The sequence below is a fragment of the Sarcophilus harrisii genome, chromosome 6 (genome assembly GCF_902635505.1).
Source record: "Sarcophilus harrisii chromosome 6, mSarHar1.11, whole genome shotgun sequence".
NCBI classification, from domain to species: Eukaryota; Metazoa; Chordata; class Mammalia; order Dasyuromorphia; family Dasyuridae; genus Sarcophilus; species Sarcophilus harrisii.
Window position 1 is genome coordinate 207708369 of NC_045431.1, and position 19351 is coordinate 207727719.

Below are 19351 nucleotides of genomic sequence, written 5' to 3' on the forward strand. Positions count from 1 at the left end.
GAATAGTTGCACATGTTTACCCTCTTTTAGACTACTTGCTGTCTAGGCAGAGAAAAGTGGAGAGAGAGAGAAAAATTTGGAATATAAGGGTTTGCAAGTGTGAATGTTAAAAACTATCTTTATGTGTATTTTGAAAAATAAAAAGCTATTATTACTTTTTTTTTAAAATCCATGTAATCTTGGTGCTGAAGAAAAAGAAATAAACCAGTCCAAAGCTTCATTTTCTAGAAGAAAGAGGTTATATACAATTCTGAAAAGGACCAAACATGGTGGTGAGTTGACTTACCCGAGATCACGTATTTAATGACAGAGTACAGACTCCACCCCAGGTCTTCTGCATACTTGGGCCAATGTTTTTTCCACTATACTGTGTACTGTGTCCATTTGCTTCATTATTCCTTATATCCCAATGTACAGATGAGGTCCGACTGGCCCTTGTTCATAGCTATTCATGTGAAGATCCTTTTGAATCTTACAGTAAATGCAACAAAAACAATCAGGGTTTCAAGTGTCTATCTTTCTAGCTAAGACAATGAGGGTAATGTGTGTGGAGTGTGCTGTCTCCATTGAGATTACTGGGGCTTGACTAAGCACAAGGGCAACCTTGTTTGCTCTTCTAGATGGGAACAAAGAGGAATTTGATAAAACTCGAAAGTCTTCCTGGGGGGGCTTTTGCTTGGGTGGACTTTCTAACAGACACAATTTGAAAGCTCTTTCTAAACCTCCACTGCTGATGGATGTATAAGGAGACAGTAAGTGAAAACATGAACAAACTAAAGAGGATTTGTTTAGAAGACTAGGGCTTAAACCAAATTTCTAAAACAGGTGTCCAGATTAAATCAGGCCTCTCTTCCCTCGTTGAAGGTCCTTAACTGAGGTCCAAGGGGTCTGTGGATAGATTTCAGAGGGCTTTTGAAGTTGAATGAGAAAATTACATCTTCGTTTCCACTAACCTCTAACTAAAATTGGGCAATTATTTCAATTGTGATTTTTTTAAATTTTCTGAGAAAGAGTTAATAGGCTTTGCCAGGCTGCCAGATGGTTCTGTGACACATACATAAAATATGTCAAGAACTCTTGTTTGAAAAAAGAAACATTTTTAAAGACTTTTAAGCCCCCATATTTAGTGGACTTTAAGAACATCCTATATGCTAAAAAAAATCTTGTTTGACAGAACAGTTGGTTATATAATGGAAAGATGGCTTGGCTTGAAAGGAAAGATCTGGATTCAAATCCTGTCTCTGAAATTTACTACTTATGTGAGTTAGAGCAAATTATTCTTTTAATCTTTTTTTCTGTCTTTGTAAAATGAGATTATTAATACATATAATGCCTCTAATCACAGTGTTCTTATATGAGTCAAGTGAGATAATGCATGTAAAGTACTTAGTAAACTTTAAAGTCAGATGTAAACATGAGTTATTATCTGCCTTACAAAAGATGTCTTTGCTTTACCAAGGCTGAACTCAATGAAGAGTTCCTTGTGTATTTAAGAGATATCATTTACAAAATGGAGTTTGAGTGTACAATTTAACAGGGAAATATCTGTTGCAAAAAACAAGACACTTGTATTCCCCTGAGATAGATAATTGCAAGCCCTGGAAAGCTAAGTGGATGCTCCAAAGAAACTATCTGTCACTGCTTACTCTTTTCCTAGGGAGGAAGAATGCTACTTTTCTAGTGAAACTCAAGAAAGCCATCAGCAGAGAATTCTATAAACCTAAATAGAGATAATATCTAGGGGGCAGCTAGTTGGTGCAGTGGATAGAGCACCACTCCTGAAATCAGGAGGATCTGAGTTCAAATCTGGTCTTAGACACTTAACTCCTAGGTGTGTGACCCTGGGCAAGTCACTTAACCCCAATTGCCTCAGCAAAAAAAAAAAGAGAGAGAGAGAGAGAGAGAGAGAGAGAGAGAGAGAGAGAGAGAGAGAGAGAGAGAATGAATATGAATATATCTAAATGCCCAACTCTGGCAAAATGCCTAGAATGTTGGTCCAAGGTGTTGATATTTGCATATATCTGGATACTTTTCAGTATTCATTCGCACATGGGCATAGTTAGTGGTTAATTCAGTAGCATGGGTTCTATGTGGGTCTATGTGAGAAGGAAGACCTTCTCAACCGGCTGTTTGCCAACTTAGGATCTTTGATAATAACATCATAGATTCAGAGCTAAAAGGCATCTAGGAAGCCATCTAGTTGAACTCCAACACTTTACAGATAAGAAACTGAAACCCAGAGAAGTTATTGTTTAAAGTCCATTGAACAGAGGTCTTGTGCAATTGGCAGCTCGGTGGCCTGCATCAACCCTGGAGTCAGGAGAATCTGAGTTCACATTTGATTTCAGATGCTTACTAGGTATGTGACCTTGACAAGTCATTTGCCCTCGGTTTCCTCCTCTGTAAATTGAACTGGAGACGGAAGTGGCAAAACACTCCAGCATCTTTGCTAAGAAAACCCCACATGGGAGCCACAAAGAATCAGGCACAAGTATTTGACTAAACCACTCTGCATTTTGTTTGTTGTTTACTCAGAGAGATTAATAGCAAACTTACATTTTCTTAAAACAGTCTAAGGCATGTATACATATATTATATTTAACATATACTTTAACATATTTAAGATGTATTGGTCAACTTGCTATCTTGGGGAAGGGGTTGGAAGAAGGAGGGGAAAAGTTGGAACAAAAGGTTTTGTAGCTGTCAATGCTGAAAAATTACCCATGCATATATCTTATAAATAAAAAGCCATAATAATAAAAAAATAAAAAGTCTAAGAACAGACCCCATACTACTGACTTCCCTTGCTATTAAACTAGATATGTTTCTTCCTTTTTAAATAGACTTTTCAAGAAGTTCTGTTTTTCTCTTCAGTGATTGGATTAATTTCCATTGTTTCCAGGTAGCAAGGCTGAAAAGACTATTCAATGAAACAAGAGTGTAGCATCCCCCCCTCTCCTTTTCCGCCCCCATTTCGAGGTCTTTTCACTTCCTCTTCAGAATCAGAATTCTGGCACAATTCCGTGGTGAGACAAGAGTGTTTTGTGGTTTTTTCCCTCACACCTCATTATGATCACACTTATTTGCCTCAATTCTGATACTGCAGAATGAGATAGTGGAAAGTCAGAGTAAGAAGATCTGGATTTGAATCCCAGTTGCATCATTTATTACCTGGGTACCTCAAATAAGTAACTAAACCATCTCAACAGTAAAATAAAAAAGCAGAACTAAATGAGGTCGCTTCCAGCGCTAAATCTGTGATCTAAAAATCTATGACTTTTATTTTGTGTTAATAAAGCTTCTTAGGGACTCCATTTAAAGATATAAAAACTTTTTTTTTATCAGGATATAACTGCTTATGTGGTGATGGCGATGGCCCAGTGACAATTTTAGTAGCACAGCTAAAGTATCAATATGCTCTTCTATTTCTTTATTTAACAATTATTTACTTACTATGTACTTACTATGTACAAGGTGCTATGTGCCCCCTGACTTCAAAGAGCTTACAACTATGATGTTTAAAAAGTTCAAGAGACATGGTTTCTGATTAATGAGTCAGTTTATTAATATTGCTCACATTTTATTAATAAAAGAAGTCAGTAGCATTCTCAAATGCTGGTAGCCTGTAGTAGCTGGATGACGGAGTTGAGGGAAGTAAAATGTAAAAAGACTGAAAAGGTAGAAAGTGGCCATATTGTGCAGCGCTTTCAAGTTGAACAGGATTTGTTATAGGATCCTAGATAGAAGAGGGAGCCTCTGGAGCTGGCTGAGTTAGGCCATGGCATTGTAGGACCTACACTATAGAAAAATGACTTTGATGGCAGAGTAGGGAGTATATGGAGAGGGGAAATACCTGAAACACACACCCAAAAAAGAATAATAATTAGAAAAATACTGTTATAATAATTCAGGAGGGTGGTTAGATTGCCTAAACTCAAGTAGGTGGTTTTATCAGTGAATAGAGAAGGGCATTTATACCACAAATGTGATGGTTAAGAGGAAAAAAATTAGAAGATTTGACAATAGTTTCAACTTTGACTATATTAAAAGAATGGGACTGAGGATTCCAGATGGCACTAAAGTTGCTAGTGGAGTTGAACAAGAAGATGATCGTGTCCTCACTAGTAATTGTAATCTCTCTGGACAAAGACAGTCAGAATTGCCTGAAAAGACAAGTAAGTCCATTTGGCTTTTGGTTTATGATCACGAAGGACATTTGAGGTATTGCTTTTTTTAAAAATGAATTTGGTGTTAATTCTGAATGAATGAAAAAACATTTATTAAGCACTCAATATATGCAAATAACTGTGCCAAGAATTGAAGATACAAAAATAGAAAGCAAGACAGATCCTGTTCCCAAAAAGTTTCACTCTGATGAATCTTCTCTAAAACTTATAATACTTGAAACCCTTCTAAAATACTGGAATACTCATTGTATTGATACAGCTGGTTTCAGGACTGGGTAAATAAAATGAACACAAGTGTAGGACACAAGCAGAGGACTTATATGGCTTCTTATGGGAAAGAGTGGGATACTGAGGTGCTGCTGGGTTCTGTGATCATATTTTAGTCATCTCATTTCATGTAGTTTTCAATGAAAGTAGTAAGCATCCTTGGTAACAGAAGAATACAGGTATGCTTTAATTGTATTTAATGTCAAAAATACACATAGTACATATGACCAAAGCATGTTTTGTGTTGCACCGTAGTATACCTTCTCACAAAGCTCTCAACTTCTTCACTTCTATCAAAAGACTTGGACCCCCACCATATCTAACGAATCTCACAGTAAATGACATTTATAGACTTCAAGTTGTTCTCCTTTGCTGCCAATGGGACTTGGAAGAAATGGAATTAGTTACCTCCCCTCTCCTCCAGAAATCCATAAAGAAAAGATAAACAGCAAAAAAAAAAAAAAAAAGAAAGAAAGAAAAGAAATCAGTTCACTATATACATTTCCTGAGCTTTGAACATAACTAAAGGATCCATTTATTTTTTTGTAGTAAATGGCCTCTCTGATATGTTAAAATCTTTTAGCTCCTTCCTCTTTTATTTAGGGAATTCTGCTCTGGAGTTACCTTTCCTTGGCCCAAGAAAATCTGAGGTGCTGTGTTCAGTCCTTGGGGAGGGAATGGTGGTAGCTACCCCATGCCAGAACTCCTCAGCTAAGACCATTGTGCTAAGGATTTCCAGGATTCTAGAGTGGTTTTCTCTGCCAAGGAATTGTTAGCTGGGTACGGTGACCTCCTAAAAAGACAGTATTTGGCACACTGTGCAGTGTTTACAATTTCTCTGTGAAATTTCAGACACCCTTGGAGAACAAGAAAAAGGTTTTGGACAGTTGATTTGGGGCTTTTTTAATAGCCATATATGGTATTAGATAGAGAAAGAGTGATATTCATATAAAAATGTCTGCTCATCAAGTCTACCATTTAGAGTGTATTTTTTTAAAAAACTATTCTGAGCCTTTAGGAGAAAAAGGAGATAAGTTGTAGATGATATAGCCCCAAGAAACAAAAGAATAAAAACAGGCTATTGGAAAAGAAATAACTTTATGGGATCTTTCTTCAAACATTAGAAGTCAAATGATATTTTTTTCCTTATAGAAACTAAGTGGAAAGATTTTTAAAGTATGCAGTTTAATGTTAGGTTTTTGGTGGAGTTTTAAGTATTTACTTTCCATTAAAAAATATTAGTATAAGGTCTGACTGGGGCTTTGAAATATAGATCAATTTCCAGGCAGTTGCATTTGGTTGAAACTTACCAGTTCCTGCATTATTAATAGGAACCCTGTTGCTAACTTTGGAAAACTATTTGGAAAATATATAAAGGAAACTATTTGGCAAACATTATTTCCTTGTTTTCTATTATAGTGATAGCCACCAGCTGAGAATCAAGTGATCTCATTACCTAGCCATGATTTCACCTAATTTGAATGAGATTTTCCCCTTCTATTGCTTGTCTCAATAGAAATCCTTGTATTTATCTCATATGGATTTGCATTTTGAATTTGCTTATCTGTATATAGTTGTTGTTTTTTTAATCTCTAGGTAGATTGTGATGCCTAACATAAGGCTCAATGCCTAACATAAGACCTGGTAGTTTAAAAGAAAAAATGTGTATGTGTGTAATTAAATTGTATTCCAAGCTTCCATCTAGTTAAAGAAATTACTTTGCCATTAAAAAAAAATTAGTCTGCCTGTGAAGAGCCTCTTCTTAAGTATTTTTTTTCTGAAATTGAAGAGCCAGAAAAAGAGACTTGAAAATCTTGTAAGGATGATAAAAAGGAGAGAATCAGAGCAATGCACTTTTCAATCCAAATTCATGTCTATTCTATGAGCATGCTACAATAGGATGCTTGAGCACTTCTCTGGGAAACATATTCGGTTTACTATTATAGGAAATTGCCCACCAAGAACTTAAATCGTAAAACAAACACAGGCAACTCTGCCAACTTTCTTAGTTGCCATGACCTTTTCTCAGCTTTCAAGAAAGCAACCAAAAATGATTACAAGGTTGGAAAATGGCTGAAAGTAAAGGCTGGATAACTGGTGGTTCCTAATTACAGTCGTCAGGCATGTTAAGAAATAGCATATGAGTGACACAGAGCAGCTGTTCTATTTTCACAAGGACAGAGCAAGAAATAATGAGACTGCTTTTGTAACAGGGAGACATGATGACTGATTTAAGGAAGCGTTTCCTGTGTCATCCACAGAACTTTCAGAAAGGACTTTCATCCAGCCCAAGGTTCTTAGTCTTTTGGTATCATGCACCCCTTTGGCAACAGTCTAGTGTAATTTATGGACCATTTCTTAGATTAATGTCTTTAAATGTATAAAATAAAATATATAGGATTATGAAGGAAACCAATTATACTGAAATATAGTTATCAATATACATACAAAAAAATCTCAAATTCACAGACCCCCTTGTTAATAACCCCTGAATTCTACTCTAAGCCACTTCAGCTGACAAACATAAGTTTGAAGGCCCAAGATTGTATAACTGTAGGACATTATAACAAATTACTCATGGGATGTGTGTTCCCTTTTTTAAAAATTACTGATAGTCCCCCCCTAAAAAAAACAGGAGTTTGGTCTCTGACAAGTCTTCTTCAGATACTTTGGTTTGAATACCTTTGTCTCTCTCTTTACACCTGATATCCCATTTCTCAGAGTAGTATAGCTCCCTTGTTCTATTTTTTATTTGTTTCAGTGACTATAGTTTCATAATCTTGGTCTGGTGCATACAGTATACAATCTCAATAGTCCATCTCTAAAGTCCCTAAGGGCTGCTGCCACCATGTACACCAGAGGCAATAAAAATACTAGAATCAGGACACTTGGATTGTAGTCCAGTTTGGCCTCTAACCATCTCAGTAACATTTGACAGAATGAGAGATAAACCATCTCTCAGTCTTAGTCCCATAGAATCATGTATACAGAGATATGGGCCTTAGAGACCATCTAATTCAAAGATCATTATTTTCCCCCCTGCCTTTCTCACTGAGGCTGGAATTATAATAGCTATTGGTCCTGTAGGTCAGTTCCACTGCTGATCCTGAAGGGAGTTTTCATTTACTACATTTCTTACCTGAATTGGTTCTTCCCTCATTAGGTAGTCTTTTGGTTCTCAGTCACAAGAGGATGGCCCCAAAATGGTTACTGTCACTTTCATAGCTTAAAACATCACATTACTTTGGGGACATCTTGTATTATTGGTGCCAGATTTACCATAAACTCTAGTTGCCGGCCTCTGCCTTACCCAAGTTGCAGGTTGATAGGAATACACCATCACAAAGATCGTAAGATTATTTTATAGAGGAAATAGTGGCCAAGAGAGAAGGACCTGCTCAAAAAGACTTCAGTAAAGTAACTTGTACTGTTTATCTCTACCTTCCAATTAATTATCCCTTCATCTCCCTATCTACCTTTTTCATGTCTTTTTTTTTTTCTGTTCTTGTATCTTTTTTTTCTGTAAAATTGGGAGAGGGGAAGGAGAAATAAGTCACTTTAATGATAAATTTTTAAAAAGGAATACAGTGTAATGCCTATAAATAAACTTACCATGTAGAATTGTATGGATCACCTATAGGAAACTTTTCAAGCAGGAATAAAAAAAGTTACACAGGATGGGCGGGCACCTGTCAGTGGAGGGAAATTCCAGAATTGATGGGATCCTGGTTCCACTTGAGTAGCTGTTGTATATTATAGTTAGATGTTTGTCTTATCCCAACTTTTTATCTCTCCCAGCACTTAGCATGGTACTTTGTACACAGTTGTTGCTTAATAGATTTTTGTTGTTGTGCTATCAAATCATGAACTTTATAGAAAACTAGCTTCTTTCCTACAACTGTGAAATAAAAAGTTCCTGTGTTTCCAGTATCTTGGAATTGAAAAATGAATGCTAAAGGGAATGATCTGGGTAACAGGAAGACATCCTAAAAACAATCTACCATCTATGTTGCTGTAGTCCATGCCCTTAAAAAAAAAAAAAACTGGTTTCAATTATTCTAACAAATTTGCATGCCTGAGATTGACAGCTTGACAAATTATAGGAAATTGCAAACATTTTCTCCAGTCCCAATTATCAAGCCCATTCCCTAAAGAGTTCAGTGGGAGATTTAAGCCTGAAGCCTCCATGGATGGGGATGAGGAGCGGGGGGTTCCCCTTCCTCAAGGATTGGCTTATTGTAATAGGAATGTTCATTGGGAGCACAGATCAGCCAGTACACGATACTTTATCCAGTGATGCCTTTTGGCATTTTGACCAGACCACCAACGTATGCCTAACTGAAATGCTGGGAACAAAATAAACTTGGGACCGGCGTTTGCCTTTAGAAAGGGAGGGGTGGGGGGCAAGGGAGAAGACATGCTTATTTATCCAACCTAAACAGTATTTTCATTTAAAATGTATTTTGGTTATTGTAAGTGAAGGTTAAGGCGGGTTTCTGAAAAAACCAAACATCATTCCTCTCTGGAGGATCAACCCCTAGCTTTAAAAGAAGGGGAGGGGGGAGAAATCCTTTGCCTCAAGGTAACCTATCTCTCCCCTTGTTTGAATGAAACTTTCTCCTCCACACTACTGGTTTGTGGACTGGGGTGACATTCATTAGAAAGCACAAGATTTAGTTTGTGTTTTGTTTGGGGGGAATACTTATTCAAGCAGATCATTTTGACATGCAAATAATACATGTGAGAAATTTTTAAAACGATAAGGAAAACAAACTAGTAAATCAGACTCTACAAGTTGAAGATTGGGGTTAATTCACTCTTAAACTCTGATTGGCCCTTTGTAATTTAGTTTTAATTTAATAAGAGCTTGCATTTATATAGTGCTTTGAGATTTGAAAAGTATTTCATATAATTATCTTTTTTGATTCTCCTAATAGTCCTATGAAGTAGATATTGTTGTTACCCCTGCTTTATCAGAGCTCTAAATTGAGAACGGGAGTTTAAATGATTCACCCAGTCTCATAGGCATTAAGTGTCAGAGATAAGATTTGAATTCAAGGCTTTCTGACCAGAGGTCCCTTACATTATACACTGCACCTGTAAAAGAGATCATATATACTTAAAAAAAAGTTTCTCCATCATTTTCAATAAGTTCTTTTATTTTCTTCCCCCAATCCCTTACAGCTTAAGCATTTATCTCATATAAAGTTTTTCAACAGAGAAATTTATATATCATCTATTCTTGATAGAAAAAAGTATATATTCATAAATTTGTGGACTGTGATAGATATCAGTGAAAGCAGTTCTATTGATTTTAAAGTAAGCCCATTGGAGTTTTGCCTAATATGTTTCTGGCACTTTTGGAGCTCTGTGTGAATTTCCTGGGGTTGAATATAACAGTTTTATCCATCAACTGTTAACTATTAAGTGAACTTTGGAAGGTCAACATATTTAGAGATAGGAATGAATCCATCAAATTTTGGATGGCCAATGACTGCATGGATTTTCCTAGCCTAACCTTAGGCCTGCTGTTTAGGTATTTGGAAAATAGGCCTCAAAAAGTATCATCTCTCATTTTACAGATGAGGAAACAAAGTCTCAAAGAGATTAAGTGGTTCATCCCAAGTTAGTAATAGGACAAAAAACATCCAATGATGTTCCTGTTATAATATCCTACTTCATTAACATTGTAAAGGGCACCACAAATTGGAACACTTAGGATGGGGAATGCCAGTTTTCCAAAAAAAGGAATTGCCTTCAGACAGCATTTTTTAAAAGATCAGGGTGATTGTGTGTGCGTTATTATCTCAAATAACAGTCAATTTAGTGAGCATCTGTTACAATTGACCTTGGGGGGAAAGCTCATGACATTGAGCTCTTTCTGATAAGTAGATAATTAGGAACGCCATGAGAGCTTTGTGTCTTTTATCAAAATCAAGGAATGAATACTGGGAAGGAAGATGTGATCCTTAGATCAAAAAAGCTGGTAACATAGTGTTTCAGAACTAGAAAATAGCAACTCGCTCCATTCTAAAGATCTTTTTAGTTCTGGTGGCTTTATATATTGGCATATGTCTCATGTCAAGGGAGCATAGATTTTGGGCCTTAGAGTCTAACCAGGCAAGTTGACATTCTGGAACTCTGAGTTCTTATCCTAGTTTTCACAAACCAAGGGATATCCTAAAAACAGAACAGGAAATATTGTGTTGCTGTTTCTTCCCATGTAATTTTGAGGCTCTATAAATCAGTGACTGGTTCTCTAGAGTAGATCTGGAAATGATTGTTAGTACTAAATAAATGCTCTTTGAATATGTAAAATGTCACATGAGAAAAATACTCAAGTAGAGAGATTTTAATCCATGGAGGCAGATGGCTTGTCTCTTAGGAAAATAATAGATGATGAAACATCATCCATATTTTACTTATGTCTTCCTACACCTTATAAGTTCCGTCCAAAGCCAATAACCATTTATTAGACAAGTGCAGTGTACTGGATAATATATTTAGTGCTGAAGAAATATAGGTTAAGGATCTTACCTTCTGATAGAAGAAAGAGAATGTAAACAAGTAAGTCTGAAATATGTACACAAAATTAAATGTAATCAATTTAGGAGGCTTGAGAGCTCTAGAAACTGGTGGTCAGATGTCAGGATAGTTCTTGTGTAGAGGATGGCGCAGGAGCTGAGATCTGAAGGAACTTAAAAATCCTAACAGGCAGAGGGAGGAGGATTTTATTCCAAGTGGTGGTGAGGTCTTCATGACCTCATTTGGAGCTTTTTTGGCAAAGATACTAGAGGGTTTGACATTTTCTTTTCCAGCTTATTTTAGTTATGAAGAACTAAAGCAGACAGAGTAAAGTGATTTGCCCAGGGTCATATAGCTAGTAAGTGTCTGAAGCTAGATTTTAACTCAGGAAGATGTCTCCCTGACTCCATCCCTGGTATTCTAGCCAATGTTTTCACAAAAAAGAAAAATGGAACATCTCCAATGGAAAAGAGCACATAGGATTTCTTGGTTATAGAATAGGGTAAAGGAGACTTATATACAACCTATCAGTAAACATATATATATCAAATGTTTACTGATATATTATAAATACTGGAGTCAGTCAATATATAACCATTGATTTAGCACCTATTAAGTGCCAGGCATTGTGATTTATTTATCTTTATTTTATTTTAGGGCCAGATATTAAAAGACTTCAAATGCCAGAGAATTTTATATTTTACCCTCAAGGCAAGTGGGAGCCTCAGAAGCTTTTAGAGCAAGAAAATGACATGGTTTTATATCTCTAGGAAAAGCCCTCTGGCAGTAATATGGAAGGTAGATGGAAGAGAGAACAGATTTGAGATAGGAAGACTAATCAGAAGTTATTAAATTTGTCCATATCAGAGGAGATTAAAAACTGGAATTAGTAGGATGACCATCTCTATTGGAAGTTATAGCAGTGTAACTACAAGAGGAGAACAAAAAAAAAAATGAATGGCTAATCTGGAAATTATCTTAGTCTATGAATCTTCCTTTGAAGTATTACAATATGTGGTTATGTTATATTATATTCCAGTAGTAATATATGAAATTATAACAGCTATGAATGAGTTCTACAGAACAAAGGGAGACGAGTCATTTTTTCAGACCTACCACATTGCTGGTCCAAAGAAGGGGAAGTGGAAGTGGGAGTCAGAGTGATACCATTCTGATTTGAGTGAAAACAGGCTAGACAAATAGAGCCTTGGTCAGTTCCCTTCATTTCTTGACACATAAATAGAACTTTCAAGTGCAACTTGGAGCATTTTGCCCACCTCTATAAATGACCATTTTGCGTGCCTCACTGTCTTTGGTGTCCAGCACCTACCTGTTTCTGAAGGATATCATATTAAAGTTTGAATAAACCATTTGCAGTTATTATTGTAGTATCCTCAAATATTTAAGTTCATTAATGGAAAGTGAAGTGAGCAGGACTAGGAGCTCATTATACACAGGAATAGCAATATTGTATAATAATCAAGTTCATCATTAGATATTCTTAGCAATACAATGATCCTAAGGACTTACAATGAAAAATAATATCTGCCTCCAGAGCAAGAACTAGTGGAATTTAAATGTCAAAACATATTATTTTTCACTTTATTTTGTGTGTGTGTGTGTGTGTGTGTGTGTGTGTGTGTGTTTTCCTTTTGGTCTCTTTCCTTCACAACATGATTAAAATGGAAATAAGTTTTACATGATCATACGTTTATAACCTATGTCAAATTGTTTACCATCTGAGGAAGGGGAAATCACAAAGAGAGGAAGAAAATTTGGAACTCAAATTAAATATATATATATATATATATATATATATAATATGAATGTTTAAAATTATCTTTACATATAATTGGGGGAAATAATATTTTTTGAATTTACACATATATAATTTATATATATATATATATATATATATATATATATATATATATATATATATATTTATGTATGTGTATGTCCAGTAGTTCAATAACAGTTAACATGATCAAATGGACTATCAGAAAGTGCTAGGTGGGCAATTAATTAATCACCTGATCCATATTCAAAACAGACTTTCACTTGGTCATCTCATATGGCTTCTATTAAGGGTGTGTGATGACATGCAGTCCAGAGATTACCATATCATTGGGGAAGCCAGTTCCTTATTAAGCAAAGGGTTGTCTCAATACTCAGTTGTGGCCATTGATTTTATGAAGCCATAGTCCACATTCACTACCACATTCTGGTGCTACTAAATCACACGAGGACTGAGTACCACAAATCCCATCTGAGACATTTCTGGAGACAGCACTTGTCAGGGGCACTGAGGTGAGAGCAGGACTGATATGTTCAATCAACAAGCATTTACTCCATAGCTATTATCTGCCTTGTTCTGAAGATGCACAAGACAAAAGTGAAACTTCCTTGCTCATAAAGAAATTACCTTCCTTCAGAAAAAGTGGGCACATACCATCAAAAATAGATACAAGATATTGAAGAGAGGACTAGAGGTGGGAGGTAGGAAAAAGGAGAAACTATTAGATGGATCAGTTGTGTCTTCATGTAGAAAGCATATAGCATTTGAATTGAATTTTGAAGGAAACTAGAATTTTAAGAGATATTGAGGAAGGGTTGCATTCTGTGAGGGGCATCCAGGGAAAAGTACAGAGATAAGAGATGGAGGGTCATGTATCAGGAAGATTAAAAAAGCCAGTATGAATGGACCATAGAATATATAGAATAGAGTAATATGTAATAAAGCTGGAAAAGTAAACTGTTCATCCTAAGTTCTGGTCCCTGAGGGAGTGACTGTACCATGTGTGCCACTGAAACTAACAGGTTATTCCTGCTGATATTGGTGATCTGAGTTTCTTTTTGAATATCGGGTGTCCTGGGATTCAGCTATTTATAATTGTTTTTTTTAAAGCCTCATGGGAAACTTGCCGAGCCCCATTAATTATTATTATTTAGAAATAATCATCAGACACTGGGGAAGCCTACTGCTTGGGTCAGATTTACGTTTTTTGGTAACATCTTCTGTTTCTCAAGGGAATTATTTGTTTTCTTGGCTTTCCAAACTCACAGACCCCGTGGTCTGAATGCCCATGAGGCTGTCATCAGGGAGCATCTAGCCCCCTCCCCTCCAAATGCGAATCACCAGTAAGTCGGGAAGATGTTTTCAAACATTGGGAGGTCTGTTTTGGATCACACCCGAGCTCTCTGAAAATGAAGTGAAGCAGTTCTTATGTGGTTACAAGAGCTCCATGATTTACAGTGTTGGACTCACCAGACTGCTCTTGCCTCTGCAAAAGTCCAAGCCCTCAACAGCCGTTTATTTTTAAATTATAAAAAGCAGCTCTATGTACCGTGTTCTTGGTTGCTAGAGGGCAGAGAAACATAGGTTTGAAAAAAGGAAAAAAAAGAGAGAGAGAGAGAAATGCCGTTAATCCCCAGCAGGCTCCTGGGTAGTAGAGCAGTTATGGATGACAAAAGTTAATTAGAAACATGAGCAGTTTAACTGAAAACATTTGTGACAATTGGGAGTGCAGCGTCTCCAAAAGGGTAAGTTCTCAAAGACAAACATTAATGGAGAAAGTGACTGCTGCTAGGTAAGTAATCTAATTTCAATCTTTTTTCCCCCTTAGGCTTTCTCTTTAGTTGCTGAACTGTCTATATAAAAGTAAAAAGATTAGACTTGGGGTACGGGATGTGAATATCTATGTTAGAGAAGGGAAAGCAGAGAATTGGGGTTGAGTTGGGATGCCGGCAATAACTGCCACCAACCTTTCTTCCAGCTGGATTCACTTAGGAGATAGAGATGTATCATTTAAGTTTGCCGCATAAAGACACTGTAATTTTATTTAAAAAAAAACAAAACAAAACTGGTTAGCCTCAGTCTGTAATGGAAATCCACATTTGAAAACATACTAATACAAGTAAACTCCAGTTCTTATTTGAAAGCATTTTGTGGCTTTAATGATGAAAAAAAAAAAACCTTTTGGGAGAGCAACGCTTGCTGAGAACCAAAGGGAAGTCTTTGCTTTGGGATATAGCAGTATTCCTCATGTTTCCCTGCCTGTGACAGAGTCCTGTGGACTTGTCCAGCTCTCGCCTAGCTTGTTGTTATCCAGTTGGATCCCAGTGTCTAACAGTGTCAGTGGAATCAAATGTGTGGATTTTGGGGTCCTAGCAAACTTCTCATTGGGGATTTTCTTCTCTACTAAAAATTAAACTAGGAATACTTTCTCATCTCACTTTTTTAACTGACGAAGATAAAGAGATTTTTTTTTCTTTTTACTAAAACTGGGATTTCATTGCTATAGTGAAGACTGTGAGGAATCCCTCTTTACCAATGCAGGTCAGCCCTATTCTCAGACAGTTGTTATCTTTAAAAGGGAAGAAAAAATTGGAAAGCTTCAAACTTATTTGTATGGCTTGATATTCAAAAATATTTTATAATGTGATTTCTTTAAATGCAGATTTACCTACTTGATTATTCTTTTTTGGGGGAGTAGGGTGGGTCCAGACCCATGATTTCAGCAGTATAAAGAAAGTCTAGTGTGGATATTCCAAAAATGTCACAGAACAACTTTTAGAGTTGTTTAGAGCTTTAGAAAGACACCAAGAACCTTAGAGCTCTTAATTTAGAGCCTTGAAAAGTTATCTGAGGCACTAAAAGGTTAAATGACATGTCTTTGGACATCCAGGTACAAATGAGCAAAAAGACATTGTCCAGAAATGTGTCTGAGGCATTCTTGAACCTGATGTCAAGTTCAATTCCCTACCCATTATACTACATGACCTCTCAATTGTGCTTTATGGAACTTGATATCAAAAACAGTGTACATTCTTTAAATATGAATCAAAAAGTAGTTCAGAATGTGATCTGGAATAAATTAGATGTAGAGGGGAAAGCAGTCTAGGATTTAAAATATAACTATAGATAATTCTTAAGATAGGTGATTTAGATGACATTTTATTTAGATCTTGAACATTTGTAGTCTAATACTTCAATTTCAAAAGATCTGTAGTTGTACCTAATATGTGCCAAACATCATCCTAGATACCAGGCATACAAATATAAAGAATCAAGCCATCATTACTGGTAATGAGCCTGGGGAAATAGTAAACATATTCATAAGCATATACAGAATAATTAGTTTAAAAGGGGGGGAGTGAATACAGATAAATATAAAGTAGTTAAATCAAAGGCAGTTAGGAAGCGAAAGTATTACAAATTGGGAAATCAAAAAAGGCTTTATATAGAAGAAAGTGTTGGAGCTCAGTCTTTAAGGAACAGAGGGATTACAATAGTTGATGGCATAGGAAACAGAGAATTGTGGGTACTGTCTTCATCAAGGCCAGTTTCAACCTCTCTATACTTAAATTAGGTAGTTTTATGATTATATAGATTTCTTACCTGATGATTGGCCCTCACTGAACTTGAACTGGTTTTCAGATTATGGGCATGCTGTACCCATTATTGAAGCCACCTGAGTGTGTTCAGATTAGACAAAGCACAACTTTTAAAGCCCCAGGGCCATTTTCAGGCTATAAAGAGGAATAGGAGACGGAATATTTTGGGGATTATTTAATATTGTGTAGAAATAACCTCTCTGTAACTTTTCTTAGTGCAATGAAAGTTTTATAATTGCGTGTATGTTTTTCTCCTCTGTTTCTCCAGAGCCATCAGAAAGCCCCACCTCCTCACACCCAGGGATGAATGAAAATGCACCTGCCTCATTTCAGAGTAGCAGCAGTCCCACTTCCGTTCATTGCAACAACTCTTCAGCCATCCCCCAGCCAGGCTCAGCTGCAAAACCCTGGCGAAGCAAATCCCTCAGTGCTAAGCACACCGCCACGTCTTCCATGCTCTCTGTAAAGCAGCCAGTGCCAGAGACACCCAGACCCCCTTCTGAAAATATCAAGCCAGCTCCTAACAACCAGAAATCGATGCTTGAAAAATTGAAGCTCTTCAATAGCAAAGGAGGATCCAAGACAGGGGAGGGTCCGGGCTCCCGAGACACCAGCTGCGAGAGGTTGGAGATGCTGCCCACCTTTGAGGAGAGTGAGGAGATAGAGGCCGCCAGTCGAAATGTCCCCACCACCAGCCCAGCTTCCAATAGCCCCAAAATCGCACTTAAGGGAATTGCACAGAGGACATTCAGCCGGGCTCTGACCAATAAGAAGAGTTCCCCCAAGAGCAATGAGAAAGAAAAGGAGAAGAGCAAGGATACTATCAAGAGAACATCTGTCACAGAGAAGCCAGAAATAAAAGAGGAGCCAAAAGAAGAACCAACGGGAACCACTACCACAGAGATGCCCAAAAAGTCGTCGAAGATCGCCAGCTTTATACCCAAAGGAGGGAAGCTCAACAGTGCGAAGAAGGAGGTGCCGACCTCCTCCTCACACAGCGGAATACCAAAACCAGGGATGAAAACCACACCTGGGAAATCCCCAAGTGCCCCACCACCTTCGAAGGAAGGGGAGAGAAGCCGAAGCGGGAAACCTAGCTCAGGGCTGTCTCATCAGAAGACCCCAATGGACAGCAGGCGCTCAAGTTCTTCCTCCAGCTTAGCCTCCTCAGAAGGAAAGGGGCTTGGAGGAATGGTGACCTTGAATAGCAGCAGCAGCTGCAGCCAGACTGTCAATGGACCAACCGGTACCACCCAGACAACAGGAAGTAATACTGTCAGTGTTCAGCTACCTCAGCCCCAACAGCAATACAACCATCCCAACACTGCAACAGTAGCTCCTTTCATGTACAGGTAGGAGTCTTTCCTTTGGGACTGCTTCATTGTTGAGCTATGGTCATTGGATGGTTCCTTAGGGAGCTTTTTCTGTGTGAATCCACAGCACCTAGTACAGGGTGACAATCAGAACAATCACTCTGTAAATATTGGTTGGGATAAAAGATACTTTTTTGGACATATAAGTCTTTTCTTTCCTACTCCATTTAATCTTCTTAGTCAATTGCTACAGCCAATCCGCAAGTACTTCATGAGTGCCTAGAACTGTTTAGGAAACTATGAAGGATACCAGTAAAGGCAAAACAGTTTTTTATGCTTACATTTTAAGGATGCCTCAAAGCACTAAGCTGTATCAATTGAAAAAATATATATGTGTATGTATACATATGTAAGGTTTGTATATATTGGTACATATAGTATTTATGTATATATACACATATGTATGTGTATATATGTATATAGTTATATGTGTATGTATAGATAGATATATATATACAAATATATAGACATATTATATATTATATAATCTGTATTGCAAAAAAAATTGCTGGAATTAAAACCACTGTTTCCAATTATTTGCCCTTAAAGTTCATTGGTACAGATAGGAGAAGGAAAACAATTATTTCCTTGTAAATTGATGCACCTGGTCTTCGTATGATTGGGAGTTAACAATTTTTGTGGCAATAGTATTAAGACCAAAGAGAGAACAATGCAAATAGTCCAGTACAAGATTGTGTTGCAAAGGGCCTCAAGATTTCTTCCTCGATTGCAGACTCTTCAAAGATAAGGGGTGTGTCTATTGCATTTCTGAACGAACAGTTGGGTTCAAGGTAGTTGTAGGATACATTCTGAAGTGCTGGCTGGACAAAAGCATGATTTGCTGGCTGGACAAAGGAATGAAGTGTTATGGAAGTTCCAAGAGAGCTCAATATACACTGAAGACATTGAGGGAGAATATGAATCAGGCAAAGGTTGATTTATTTCAGATCTAGAGATATATCGGAGAAAACATTGGGTTTAATGTGAAAAAATATATAGTGATCAACTAAATTAGAGACAGGCATATAGAATTTAATTCTACATTAATAGAAGAGCAGGAATGAGTAACTCTAGGAGCCTCAGAGGATAGAATACCTGGCCTGGAGTCAGAAGGATTCATCTTATTGAGTTCAAATCTAGCATCACTAGCTGTGTGATCATCACTGACACCTGTTTACCTCAGTTTCTTCATCTATACGATGAGTTGATAAGGAAATAGCAAACCACTGTAGTATCTTTGCCAAGATGGGGTCAACAAAAGTCAGCGTGAACGAAAAATGACTCAACAATAACAAGTGTCCCTGAAACTGGTACTTAACATTTCCTTTATAAAATCCAATCTAAGAAGCATTCGTTAAGTATCTACTATGTTCAAGATGCAGTCAGTCAATAAACATCTGTTAAGTACTTACTACATGTCAGACACTGCTAAGCTTCAAGAAATGCAAAAGCAAAAAATTAAATAACTTTTTAAAAATTTCTGACATCAAAGAGCTGGAATTCTCCTCCGAGCATACAACATATAAAAACACACACGTCTGTATTTAAACACTGGTCTTCATGTTGCTATGTTACTGAACAAAGAATTCTAATTTTCTCCTC

General features: G+C 37.0%; 1 protein-coding gene across 11 annotated transcripts in view; it reads left to right on the plus strand.

Moving 5' to 3' along the window:
• NAV2 (neuron navigator 2) overlaps positions 1-19351 on the plus strand; it is a 438256-nt gene that overhangs the window by 217705 nt on the left and 201200 nt on the right. For all 11 annotated transcript variants that reach the window (XM_031943258.1, XM_031943259.1, XM_031943260.1 and 8 more), the window contains one exon: positions 16645-17728. In XM_031943258.1, the coding sequence (XP_031799118.1) occupies positions 16645-17728 (1084 nt within the window). The remainder of the gene's footprint in view (positions 1-16644; positions 17729-19351) is intronic.